Source organism: Drosophila arizonae, chromosome 2, assembly GCF_054131065.1.
Source record: "Drosophila arizonae isolate 15081-1271.41 chromosome 2, UAZ_ARI_1.0, whole genome shotgun sequence".
NCBI lineage: Eukaryota > Metazoa > Arthropoda > Insecta > Diptera > Drosophilidae > Drosophila > Drosophila arizonae.
This window is the reverse complement of record NC_142922.1, coordinates 13,845,528-13,858,538: the sequence shown is the minus strand read 5'-3', so window position 1 is coordinate 13,858,538 and position 13,011 is coordinate 13,845,528. Positions and strand designations below refer to the sequence as shown.

The 13,011-nt window shown below is 40.5% G+C and overlaps 3 protein-coding genes across 5 annotated transcripts; all 3 read right to left on the bottom strand.

Moving 5' to 3' along the window:
• Nucleotides 1–928: 928 nt before the first annotated feature.
• Nucleotides 929–3,530, bottom strand: Ms (neuropeptide receptor myosuppressin). 3 transcript variants are annotated; one of them, XM_089465889.1, is made up of 3 exons: nt 3,371–3,530; nt 1,590–1,798; nt 929–1,531 (listed from the first exon to the last, which is right to left on the bottom strand). In XM_089465889.1, exons 2-3 carry the CDS (start codon nt 1,795–1,797, stop codon nt 1,440–1,442), a joined length of 300 nt encoding a protein of 99 aa, XP_089322015.1. In that variant the 5' UTR covers nt 1,798; nt 3,371–3,530; the 3' UTR covers nt 929–1,439. The 3 variants fall into 3 exon arrangements, with proteins under 3 accessions (XP_089322015.1, XP_089322013.1, XP_089322019.1); XM_089465887.1 differs by having other exon boundaries at nt 1,590–1,810; nt 3,371–3,529; XM_089465893.1 differs by having other exon boundaries at nt 1,590–1,817; nt 3,371–3,525.
• A 2,169-nt stretch (nt 3,531–5,699) lies between these two features.
• LOC149270331 (acyl-CoA synthetase short-chain family member 3, mitochondrial) lies at nt 5,700–9,169 on the bottom strand. Its single transcript, XM_089465769.1, has 5 exons — nt 8,824–9,169; nt 6,978–7,992; nt 6,602–6,912; nt 6,395–6,540; nt 5,700–6,327 (listed from the first exon to the last, which is right to left on the bottom strand). The coding sequence occupies exons 1-5, from the start codon at nt 8,867–8,869 to the stop codon at nt 5,815–5,817; spliced, it is 2,031 nt and encodes a 676-aa protein (XP_089321895.1). The 5' UTR covers nt 8,870–9,169; the 3' UTR covers nt 5,700–5,814.
• A 431-nt stretch (nt 9,170–9,600) lies between these two features.
• On the bottom strand, nt 9,601–12,981 carry Dis3 (exosome complex exonuclease RRP44-like protein Dis3). Its single transcript, XM_018011442.2, has 5 exons — nt 12,519–12,981; nt 12,018–12,462; nt 10,867–11,942; nt 10,137–10,805; nt 9,601–10,081 (listed from the first exon to the last, which is right to left on the bottom strand). Exons 1-5 carry the CDS (start codon nt 12,956–12,958, stop codon nt 9,712–9,714), a joined length of 3,000 nt encoding a protein of 999 aa, XP_017866931.2. The 5' UTR covers nt 12,959–12,981; the 3' UTR covers nt 9,601–9,711.
• Between the last annotated feature and the right edge of the window lie 30 nt (nt 12,982–13,011).

Sequence of the window (13,011 nt, the reverse complement as noted above, 5' to 3'; positions counted from 1 at the left end):
ATGCAAAACCAAATATGAAAATGAACAACATTTTATCAACTATGCAGAATTTTTAATACGTTTCTATTACAGCAAGCTAAAACAAAATAAATATAAACGGCAATATCCAATTGGAGCGATTAAAGAAAAGCAATTATTGATCTACGGAGCCCGGCACATGAAATTAAATAAGTTCCATTTTCGCTTGTGCAGCAGAATTGGATTGAATTATGTAAAATACTAATATATATAGAAATTAATTGTTTATTATACGCATTATCTTTATACAAATTGGGAATAACCGGGATCGCCTGTAATATACGTGATGTAATTCTACATGAACTTGAAATTTTGTTTAAAATAACATCTTGAACAGGAGCCAGTATTGATTTACCATTCGATCAAGCTTAGATTCTTTGCCTATTATAACCGAAAACAAATATAAGGAAAAATATATTAATAAAATTAACATTATAATAATCATAATAATAATTGAAAACCCCGTCCAGCAATTAATAAACTTACTATTAAATAAATAATATTGACTGGCAAATGTGAAAGTTTTGTAGATTTTCGTAAATTTATTTATTTAAACTACTTGATAGTACCTCTCATCTGGTTACTTGACTTTCCAAAGGAAGAAACCAGAAAGTCCGTATTAGATCAGATTACAGCATATTCGGACGCAGCAGTGTAAAAGAAGCATGGTTCCACAACTATTTCTATTTACTATTTCAGTCAAAATATCACGAGAATGTCTAGAATTCATTAAACAGCTGCCTGAAACCTTCAACTTATTTATCCTATTTCATGTACATCTCTCTTTTAGCCAGTATATTTTTAATAGTACCTACTTGTATAATTAAAATCTTTACGAACTAATAAACTGCTATCCGACTCAGCACCTATGTTTAAGGATATCGAACACATCAAAAAATATGCAAGTGCATTTAGTTTGAGAAGATTAAAAATAGAATTTATTGAACAAAATTAAGGGATTTACAATTTCGTACAGGAATTACATATTAATAATTAATTTTCGCAATTGCCTTATGTGCGGGAAAATCTACCGTTTATTATTAGTGAATATTATGTGGAATAAAGTATGATTTATACAATTTTTATTTGTATTTGGCAATAATAAAGTGCTCCAAAATAAAAAGCTTTTACAAAACAATCGAATATATCAACAAGTACAATACGTTTTCGGGGGTCCTTGACGAATATATATGTACAATTATGAGAAATTCACACGTAAATATATCGTATACATTTTTTCGATTTTTGAACTAGAGAGCTTCCAAGTTGATTAATTCACGATTAAACGCTATTGTGCCGAGAGAGTAAATTATGCATATAGGAAGAAGACGCCATTTTGTTGTAGATCTGTGCAAAAACATGATTAGTCGGGGTCGTGTCGTCGAGTCGGTTAGAGATGGAATTGAACTCTGTGAAGCGCCTTAACGACGTTTGCCAAAACGCAAGAAGACATGATCGACATCTGTGCGTTTATTGTAGTTCTTCAGCAGATCCTCGGAGTTAGCCACAAGAGCTGTAAATTGAGGAATACATTTATACATCTTCTAATTCTTCGTGCATGTGTTACTAACCGGATGCCTCGCTGTTGATGTAGGACTTGAGTACCGTATTCAATTGATCAGAGTTCTCCAGTGCCAAGCAAACCTTTTTGATATGTTGCGGCATCTCGTCGACTATGCCTGGCTGGCATAGTGGGGCCGGGGTGGCCGCACTATGCGCGCACACAGCCAGCAGGACGATGGCAAGGAAGCAGATCGCAAGCAACTGTACGTGGGACATCCTGCAAGTAGAGCTTGAAGCTTAAAACTTGATAAATATGTTTTAAATTCCCCCCAGATAATAACTCTTAAGTAAAACCCTCAGGCTAAGTGCGCTTAACTAATTTTGATTAAATAACATAATTTGAATGCTACGTGCGTGATTATTGTTGCCAAGGCAATGCTTCAAGGAGTTATGCCTGGCTGGCTGCCTGACGAGCTGACGAGCTGACTAGCTGCCTGCCTGCCTACGGGCAATATTTTATATTTCTTTTTGTTTTAAATCCAAATCCCAGCAAAACTTGATGACAACAGCCAGAAGACGGCGCTAATGTGTTTACGTGCCAGACAATTTGTTTCTATTACATGCCTCAGGTGGAGCGGAGCAACTGCCTGTCTCCCAGCGTGATGAAGATGTATATATGCACAAATATATGTACGTACGCGCTATAGAAGGAGTGATGAGCGTTGCTTGCATACTCACACACATACATATATACGAGAGGCTGTGTACATGTATTTGTGTGTCAACAATCCTGTGCACTGAGTAACATGCATCTGAAGTCATTTACGTGCTGCTCATGCATTTCCGCAGCTTAGAAACAGTTGCAGCACTATTTGCCAATGATCTATTGAAGTACTATCAATAGACTGACTGTTTTTTGGACACTGTCTATGCATGCGTGTGAGTGCGTCAGGCAATCGACAAACAGGTATTACATATGTTTCTAGTCATGACAGCGCGAATCATAAAAAAAAACATGCCTACGGACAGTATGAAAATGCTTCGTTTTTATGAATCTAATAATTAAACGGCAAGACATAAAGTTTGTATTATGTGTAGTAAAACCAGTAAGGAAACTACACAAACATTCAGCCTACTCCCTATATCAGTTATAATTTAATTTAATTCAGTTGTTTCTGGGTAAAATAGTTAATTCAAAGACTTTGGATTTATTTAGAGTTTGCAGCTGAGTTTGCCAAAAATAATATTCTTAGGTTTCCAAACTAGTTTTTATGCAAAATAAGACCCGATGTGATTGATTCTTATTGAATCTTATTCAAGATATAATATTACGTTTGGCATACACTAAACAAAATTTATTTAATAAATTTGCGCAAATAATACAGTTCTTTTCATAGTTTGAATGTGATGGATGTAGAATAACTATAAATAAATATATTTTACTTTCCCTTTGTAATATAATTCGTCTGTTTAGTGAAACATAACTGTGGGAGTTAAGTCTAGCCTGATTTGCATAAATAGATGTTTGTATATATTATCTTTTTGAAAGATATTAAATTAAATAATCATAAATAAGAAATAAAGCATATATTTTTAAGTATTAAAATAAGATAGAGAAAATTGAAAGTAGGTCAGATATTCTAATTTGCTTATCCCAATAAAAAAAAAAAAAAAAAAACAAGTTTTTAAAACATTTTCAACTATTAGAATTAGCAATGATAAAGGAATTATCATAAAAAAAAAGAAACATGTAAATATGTGAATATAATTATCACAACTCTTTAAAAGTTTTACTCTCAAATGTTAAGCTTCCGAAGGAACTTTCTAAATTTGAGTACACTCTAAATACCTGTTGATTCTCCTTGTGGCACGTTAGTTTAAAGATCACTTAGAATATGGCTTCAACAACTTTCAAGTGTTGCGATTGAAATACTATGTGTGTTTTCACTGCGTGATTGAAACGAACTTGTTGAACGCAGGCACTCGAATGATGGTCTGCTTTGACAGGACATCGGCTTTTATTTACTTCCGCTGGGCACGCACACAGAGCAAATGCAAGCACGCCATTGGCTGACATACAGTTACACGAGCACTCACACACTCACGCTCACCCACATACACACTCACTACAAACAACCACATGTTGAGCTTAAGCAGATAGAGACTGTAGCACGCGGTTGGTGGGCGTGCACAAATATTGCGTATACGTCACCGTAATGCTGGGTACTTTTGCAACTTTAGACAATAGCGTAAAATGGAGATACAAACATGCCGCTCAATATGTTATTATATAAGTTTTATCAGCTTTTAATTATGTTATAAAAGCGCATTGTTTATGAGCGTCGCCCACTTATAGGTAGTTAATATTGCACTTACGAGCCATCGCAATTGATAGACTTATGTTAAAGCATCCTTCGTTTGCCTTTAAGTGAATCTATGAATGCCGTTACCTACACCTTGGCTGCATTGTCCTTACATACACAGGCGCTGCTTTAGCTGCTGTAAGTCGGCAAATAAAGTAAAGTAAGTAAAGTTAAGTGAAGCGAAGTCAAATAATCTTCAGTTTATGAGGTTGGGATTTGCAGGCGAAACGTTGCAATTAATTTGCCATGGCGCGTGTTTGGCATGCAAACTTTTTGACAAGCTAGACTGTGACTATTTACATATTGTACTGACTAACTGCCTGACTGACGGACTGACGGACTGACGAAAGAGGGCGAACTCTACATACATACAACAAAGCGAACAACTTAAATTAGTGTCAAGAAATTACCCACGGAATTCAGTTTGTCAATGTTGGTGCATTTGCCACGATACAATTTTTAATATGATAAAATTTGTAAAATGATATAATACAACTGTTAGGTATATAACCAAATTGAAACATTGTAACGTGGGTATCAGGATATAAAATTATAAAACATTGCTGCTCTTACTATTACTATTACTACTAAAAATAAAATTATTACTGCTTAGAATATTTTCTAGTTGTATCAAGTATAGTATTAACCAATAATTTGATTTTATATTTGTGCACAGTCGGTAAAACAAATATTTTAAGCCACATTTCGTAAATTTTTAATACATGTATGCTAAGTGCTTTTTAGTTTTGGGCTATGCATGTCTAATTTCCACATAATTTGAAAGGCATAAATGGCTTATTATTTCAACATATTTTCGAATGACTAAGGGCCTTGTCAACAGTTTGTTTTTACCGACTTTCCACTCCCTTAATGAAAATACATATTTATTTATGGAGATTTTATAGATCTTAGCTTAACGCAGATATATTTAGTTGAATATAATATTAATATATATGTAATAATTTATTATTAAAAATTCTCATTTGCGTAATTTATGTGAATACACAGATTTATATTTGTGTTATATATTTTAAATTTAAATTGTCTGTCGTAGCTGAATATTCTCACTTTATTTATTGTACGTATAGCATTTGAATGCTTATTTATTTAAAATATTTTAAACATATGTTGAACATTATGCTTGTTGAGAACGAGTAATTAGCGTAAATATATTTGACATCTAACCGAGCTCTAGTATTTTAATAAATAGAGCTGGCATATATAAAAGATTCATCCAAATTCTCTAATGATAAAAGCAAATCTCCCAATGTTAATGTGCTCCACTGTGGTGCAGTGTATCAGCGGATTTGGCTGGTGTCAAATGTGTAGGTCAGAGTGTGGCCCACTAACAAGGTTACTTAAGCACATTTGTGGTCTTTGATGCTGAGTGCGGAAATCAGGTTAAACAGCATAGCGACTGCCATATGTGCACATAGTGCGACGGCGGCCCGAATGGAGAGGGACATGGAAGTGGGCAGAGAAATGAAAATGACAATGGGAAGGGAAGTGGGAATAGGCATGGTAAGGGGTCTCTTACACGCGCCTCTCCCGCTGCCGTTCATGGGAATAGAAGCGGACAATGTTGCTCGAAATTTGCACACAATTTGAATAAATTGATTGAGTTATAGTTGACTAGTTTGAACGATTCGGGGCCATAGTTCGCAAACGCGAACATTAACATTTAAATTATTTTCGCAAAATCACATATGGGCCCTTGTACTTTCAACGGAATTATATAAATAATTTTAAAGTATTTTATTGTAGTATGACAAATTTAGTTTAGTCTGGCGAGGTCGCTAGATGTTATTACAAACGTTTTGGTTGACTTTTATGTTGACGATTTATTCGATTTACATGAACATTTACAAAAAACTATAATAATTGCACAGTTAACCCAGGAGACGAGGTGGCTCTAGAACTTAGCCAAGGATTAGTCCAAAAGCTTAGCGACTATGGGATCGGGCGCAGACATCGCATAGCCCAGATGCTGCAGGGCGCGCCTGATCTCGCTGAAGACGCTGGCATCGTCAATGGTAGCCGGCAGAACGACACGTTCGTTCCTGGCAAAGTCGGCCATGGCCTTGCGCATCGTCTTGCCGGAGCGCGTGCGGGGCAAGTTTTTGACCGAGGTGATGAGGCGGAAGGCGGCGATGGGACCCACAATGTCGCGTATGAGCTTGATGATCTCTGCAGAGAGCTTGGCGTCGGTTTTCTTGCACGTCTCGACGGGTATGTAAAGACAGAGTGGCACCTGACCCTTAGTTGGCTCCGGCACACCGAATACGGCTACGTCGACCACGTCCGGATGCCGTAGCACAGCATCTTCTAGACTGGAGGTGGATAGGCGATGCCCGGCCACATTGATGACATCATCATCACGGGCCGTAACGAAAACATAGCCCCTCGCGTCCTTGTACCCGGCGTCCATGGTGTCATAGTAGCCCTGCAAGCGCCATATATAATGTTAGCAAATCAAAGATCTGTATAGTCAGTCCAGTTGCATGACTTGCCGGGAACTTTTGGAAGTAGAGCTTGCGATAGAGCTCGTCGTTCCTATAGAGTGTGGCCATGTTGCCTGGGGGCAGCGGCAGCTTCAAGACAATACGGCCCAGCTCAGAGGGCAGAGCCTCTGTGCCATCCTTTTTCAAAACCTTAACTGTTAAGAAGACAACGTAAAGAAATTACTCAGATCAAAATTCATGAGGATCAGCACTTACCATCGTAGCCCATTAGGGGCAAGCCGGTGGAGTACATGGGCGGATTGAGACTGTGCTTGAGGCCCAAGCAAGTTGCCGTTATGGACGAGCCCGTTTCCGTTTGCCACCAGTGGTTTAGCACCGGCACCTTGAATGTTTTCTCTATCCAGGCCTTCGTCTCGTAATCGCAATGCTCGCCAGCTATGAAGATGGCTCGCAACGACTTCATGCAGTACTGCCGGCCGTAGCTTATTTCCGGATCGGCGCGGCGTATCACGCGGAAAGAGGTCGGCACGGAAAAGATGCCGCACACCTTGTAGTGGTCGATGATTCTGTAAAAGGGAAACAGCCATTTATAGATTATCAAAATATAGGCAGAATTTTTGATTGAAAGTACCTAAAGTACTGTCCTGGATCCGGTGTGCGATCCGGTTTGCCCTCGTACATGACGCTCGTGGCACCCAGGCAGAGGGGACCGTAGCATATGTAAGAGTGCCCTACAACCCAGCCCATGTCGGAGGCAGCCCACCATGTATCGCCGGGCTTAATGCCATAAATCATCTTCAAGGTGTACATTAACACCACCAGGTGGCCGCCAATTGTGCGCAGCACACCCTTCGGCTTATCCGTGGTGCCCGAGGTGTAGAGTATATAGAGTGGATCGTTCGCCTCGATGGGCACACAGGCCACTGGCTGCCTAGCATCGGCCATGCCCTGCACAGTTGACCAGAGCACATCCAACTTGTCGTCCAGAATATCGGATGCCACCTGCTCGCGCATGAAAATAATGTTGCGCTGCGGTGGCTTCCAGCGTGACATATTGATGGCCGAATGGAGTATGTCCAGATATGGCACCACCTTGCCGGGCTCCACGCCCGCGTTGGCAGCAATCACGAGCTTCGGTTCGACGTGCTCAATGCGCGAGCAGAGCTCACGTGCAGCAAATCCGCCAAATACCACCGAATGTATGGCTCCAAGGCGAACTATAGCCAGCATTGCGATTATGGTCTCCGGTATCAGAGGCATGTAGATGACCACGCGATCGCCCTTACTAACGCCCAGCTTGGCCAGGCCGCCGGCCAGCAGAACTACCTGATCGTACAGCTCCTGGTAGGTGACCTTGCGCACTGTCGCCGTTAGCGGACTATCGTGGATGAGGGCCACCTGGTCGCCCCTGCCGGCCAGTATGTGCCTGTCCACGGCATTGTAGCAGGCATTCAAGTAGCCGCCCACATACCATTTGGTAAACGGCGAATTGCTGTTGTCCAGCACCTGCTGCCAGGGCCTATCCCAGTCGAGCAATTGGCCCAGCTCCTCCCAGAAGGCAACGGGATTCTGCACAGACTTGCGGTACAAGTCCAAATAGAACGGGTGGTGCGCATCCACTGGCATGCCATATATGGATGAAGTACCTTGATAGGGAGAGCATTAGTCCATCAGATAGTTAATAGTTTTCGAGTTCATTGCACTGTCTAATTGGATTTTCAGGGGCTCATTAGGTGCTGCATAAATTTTAAGACTCGATAGCGCTATAGCCAAACTAATTTACACTTTGGCGACATACGATTTTGTATACATACTTAGTCTCTAGAATCTAAGTCGCACATTGACTATATACACATACATATGAATATGTATATGGAAGATTGTATCGGAAGCAATCGGTAGACGGAGCAGCATAATTAGAGCGCCATTGAAATGATACAAAATAGTGAATCGCATATCTATACACATATATAGCTATCTACATATATATGTCTGTGGATGGATATATATTGAGACTTTGCTGATTTGATGGGAACGAGCAAAAGATTTCTTTGCAATATGGCAGAAGTTAGAGAAATTACTATAAAAATGTGTTAATATAGTTTTAAATATATATATATATTTTTTTTTAACACTCGGAAGATTTGATTTACATATTGAAAAATATATATTTTATTAATTTATACAAAATCAACTTTGCCTTTACAAAATTTGAATAATATTCAAATTAATTAATTTTAAATATATATATTATATACTCATAAAATAAAATAATTACTACCTTAAATATGTATATAATTTTTTGTTTTACTTTTGCCTGGAAATATATACACATATCTTCTGATATATCGCATATGTAGTGTTAATTTCCTCTTTGAAGGCTTAGTTCATTTTGCGCTTTCGACATTTATGCTAATAGTCTTGTATTTTTGCTAATCATTCTTTGCTCGCTTTAAAGGTTAGTTCTCGACACTTACTGCCTTCAGTATTGGGTTTTCTCACTGCATCAGTAACCAGCTCCATTAAATCGCAAGTTTTGGTCAATATGTCACTTGAACAATCAGTTTATTAGGTGTATATTTATATGCACTAAATATATCTATAGTATATATAGATCCTCTATACACTTTATCGTGAAACGCCGTTCTAGCTTGGACACGACCGTCGCATTGAAGTCGAAACGTTACAATGATATTGAAATGCTCGCACGGCAAGTGAAATCCAGAACTCAGAAGTATGGGATCAAAGGTGTAGCACGTCTCTCTCCAGGTGAGTACTGAAAAACGTTTTCGAATCGAATAACACTCTCGTCGCATTATTAAGCCCAATACAAAGTTTCTGTAATGAGCGTATTTGACTTTTATATAGAACTAAACTCAACTCAAAATATGTAGAAACAAGTAAGACTAAAAAACGAGAAATAAATAAGGTGAACATTGAATAATAAGAAAATTCCCTGTGTCTTGAATAACTATTACGTGAAGCGAAGTAAAACTGCGCTCTGTTGTTATACACAAGAAGAGAATTTCGAAAATCTACTTTAAATTGATCGGATGATTATTCTCTTAAGAGCTCAATTTAATTACGTTTAGCTTTTTGAGTAGCTCATTCTTAGAACCTTTCTCTTCAACTCTTATTCCATTCAAGCATATATTGTGGGGTTAATATACCTTTGACGATGTCGCTCACCCCGATCATTTTTAATGTCTTCCGACATACTTTAATATTTTCCATGACAATGTTTTCAAATTGAATGCTTTTACATATAAAAGTAATTTATTGTTTCTTCTTATTCCTTCTGTATCTAACTTTTTGTAATTAACGTTGATATTTTACAAAAATAATATATAAGTTTTATTCGTCGATTATTTCTTCTTTTTATCCTTCTTGGATTTCTTAGCTGGTGGCTGTGCATTAGCTGGTGGGACCACCTCCGTTGTTGTTTCAACACTAAATCCCTTGATGTACGGTTTCACCAGCTTGAACACCAGTTTCTCATGCTGTACGTTGGTCGAGTCTAGACTCAACCTAACAGTGACGGGATCAAAGGAATGGAAAATCACATTGCCACACCGTTGCGTGTGGTCTTCCTCATTGAATGTGAATATGACTTCGCTCTTAGTGCGCTCCAAGCCGTCCTTGCCATCCTTATCGCTTTTCAGATACAGAGTGCCCTCCAGCCCGTACTTGGGTATAAGAACCTGCAATGCGTTCTTCCGTACGAACAAGACATAACTGAAAAACTTTCATTTAAATATAAGTTCGACACAATTTCTTATTAACAACATACCCTTCCTCATCCTCCTCCTTTCCACGGAAGAACAAATGTGTATTAAGTGCAACTGATGCGCGACCAGCGTATTGCGCCATTTTGTGTCGGTAATTCAAATTGTTGCAGATCTCTTCATTGGACTTGCGGTCTAGCAACTGGGCATAGGTACTGTCTGCGCCTATGGAGGCTGCCAATAGGCGATGCACCATTATATCCGAGTACCGACGAATGGGTGAGGTGAAATGAGTGTAAATTTCGGCGGCCAAGCCATAATGGAAGAACTCTTCCTTTTGCAGGCTTCCACTTATGAAATACACAGCCTGCATCATGCATCGTGTGGCTAAGATGCGTATCATCGTGTTGAAATAAGGATTGTCGGCCTTGACACATTTATCCAGTGAATGCGCCAGTTCTAGCCCGGTATCCGTGACCACCTCGAAGCCCTGATAGCGGGCTGCTTTTATTAGCGGATCAAAGTTTGTATTTGGGGGCTTCGGGTGACGACGCAAGACTGCGCACTCCGTGAACTCTGCAGCAATATGCTGAGCCACGCTTATATTTGCCAGCAACATGAACTCTTCGACCATTGAGTTGGTATCGCGCATTTGCTTGGCTTCAACCTCAAGCGGCTCATGCGTTTCACTATCCACTTGAAAGCGAATCTCGGGCGATGCTAAAACTAGAGCACTATAGAAGAAATGAAAATGTAGCTATTTTAAGAACACATAGATGCTATTAGACATCATACCCGTTGTCCATACGCCGCTTTTTTAGTATTTTGGCCAGTCTATTCAGATGACGCAGCGATTTGGCGATTTCGCCCGTTTGTGCTTCATCATCGATAATTGCCTGTGCCTCCTCATAGGTCATGGCACGCTTTGACTTGATGACACTCTTGTGAAAACGCTTAGCCAAAATGTTCGCTTGATGATCTACTTCCCACACAACGGAGAAGGCAAAGCGTTCCTCGCCGCCAACCAACGAGCAAAGGTTCGAGCTTAACAACTCCGGCACCATATCGATGCGCTTGCCAACCAGGTAAACTGTTGTGCCACGCGCGGCAGCTTCTTTGTCCAACGCATTGCCTGGTCGTATGAAATGGCTCACATCGGCAATATGCACGCCCACCTCCAAATTTCCGTTGGGCAGCTCGCGGCAATGGAGGGCATCGTCAATGTCCGTGCAACCAGGCGGATCTACAGAGCAAATATACAAATCGCGTAAGTCTACGCGCTTAGCATAGTCCTCTTCGGTAATAGTCCACGGCATTTTGGGCAAGAAACTGAGAACCTCTTCAGAGAACTTGCAGTGCGGCACATCGTGCTCAAGCAAGATCACTTCATTCTCGGTGGCCATGTTGCCCAGTGGCCCCAGGGATCGCACAAAGTGGCCATGCGGATACCGCGAGTTCCTTGGCCAACTATCTATGGTCACAACGATGCGTTGGTTTTGCAGTTTAGCTGCTTGGCGCGTTTCTATACGTATGCGCGGGATCTTACGATCGGCGGGCACAAAGATATGTCGTGTCGTATCCTCGATGAGGCTGGGCTGTAGAATGCCACAATACTGACGCCACTTGCGACGCACAATACCAACGATGCGACCAGTGGGAGTGCGTTCCTCAACTGGTGCAGCTTGCAATTGCTGCAGCATTTCCATCTCCTCTTCTTCGCGCTCTTCACTGGGCACGTCGTCTGCATACACATTTTTCTCCTCCAACACTATCTCACTAGGCGCTGACCATTCACTTTCAGGCAATAATTCGACGGCAACAATGTCTCCATCCACAGCACGATTAAGAGACTCGCGCCCTTGTATTAAAATCTATAAATTATAATACATTAAAATTGCATAATGAGAGTCGAAAGATGGCATTATCTAAAGAAACAATTGCCTTACGCCTTTCTCATAGCTCTCCACGTTGACATTGCCTTCGAGATAGTTCTCCCTGGATGCCTGGAATGAACCTTGCAGTAGCTTTTTGTGGCGCAGTCCCTCAAGTATTTCTTTCATACTTAAATGCGGTGGATATTGGGGCAACGCTTGTTTCTCATTTTCAAATGTCTTTTGGGACAACTTGTCGACCAGCAAGGGATAGTCCTCAAGCGATTTAACATAGTCCGCAGCAGTTGCTACTAAAATACCCTCAGCTTCGGCTTTGGCACGATTGCCAGCATCGTCGGTCAGGAGTACAACGCGTGTGACTGTGCGTCCACTGCGCTCGAAGACTTTCGAGTCTTGGGAGGTTTGTAGATGAGAATCGTACCATTTGGCAGCCAGGCGTATGGCGCGATCATTGCGATCGTTAGCGCTTTCATCCGGCTCGCGGTCGGCATAGGTGTCCCTAGTGAGTATAAAATTAATGTGATTCTCGTTAAGTACCTAATAAGCTTTACTCACTTATGATGTTCATTGACAAACACATAGAAGTTGCGTTTGCGATCGTGAATAATCTCATTGAAACGCTTATAAATGGATGAGCTCTTGTGCTTAACCTCGTTCAGCACCGTGGTGAGGACGATGACATTGCGCAGCACATCCTCTTCGAGCACATCGATTTGGTCCAAGACCACGTTGGTATCCAAAACAATATAGTGCGGAAATTTGAAAAGGCTGCTCTTAACATCGTGATTCGATGTCAACTGGTAGACCTCATTTTGGAAACAATACTGACAGAGGTCTGAGCCGCAACCAATGTCATCGCGAAGATAATGCTCTCTAACAATCTTCAATATGTTACCGCGTTTAGTTTTACGCGTAAATTCGCGTAAAGTCTGCATGTTTATAGTAAAACAAAGTAACCCTACAATTAAGCAGCGTGCCGGAGCAAAATGTCCCATGCACGTTCAATCAGTGTACGATAACAATACCAAGCTTCATACAGCCTTCGAAT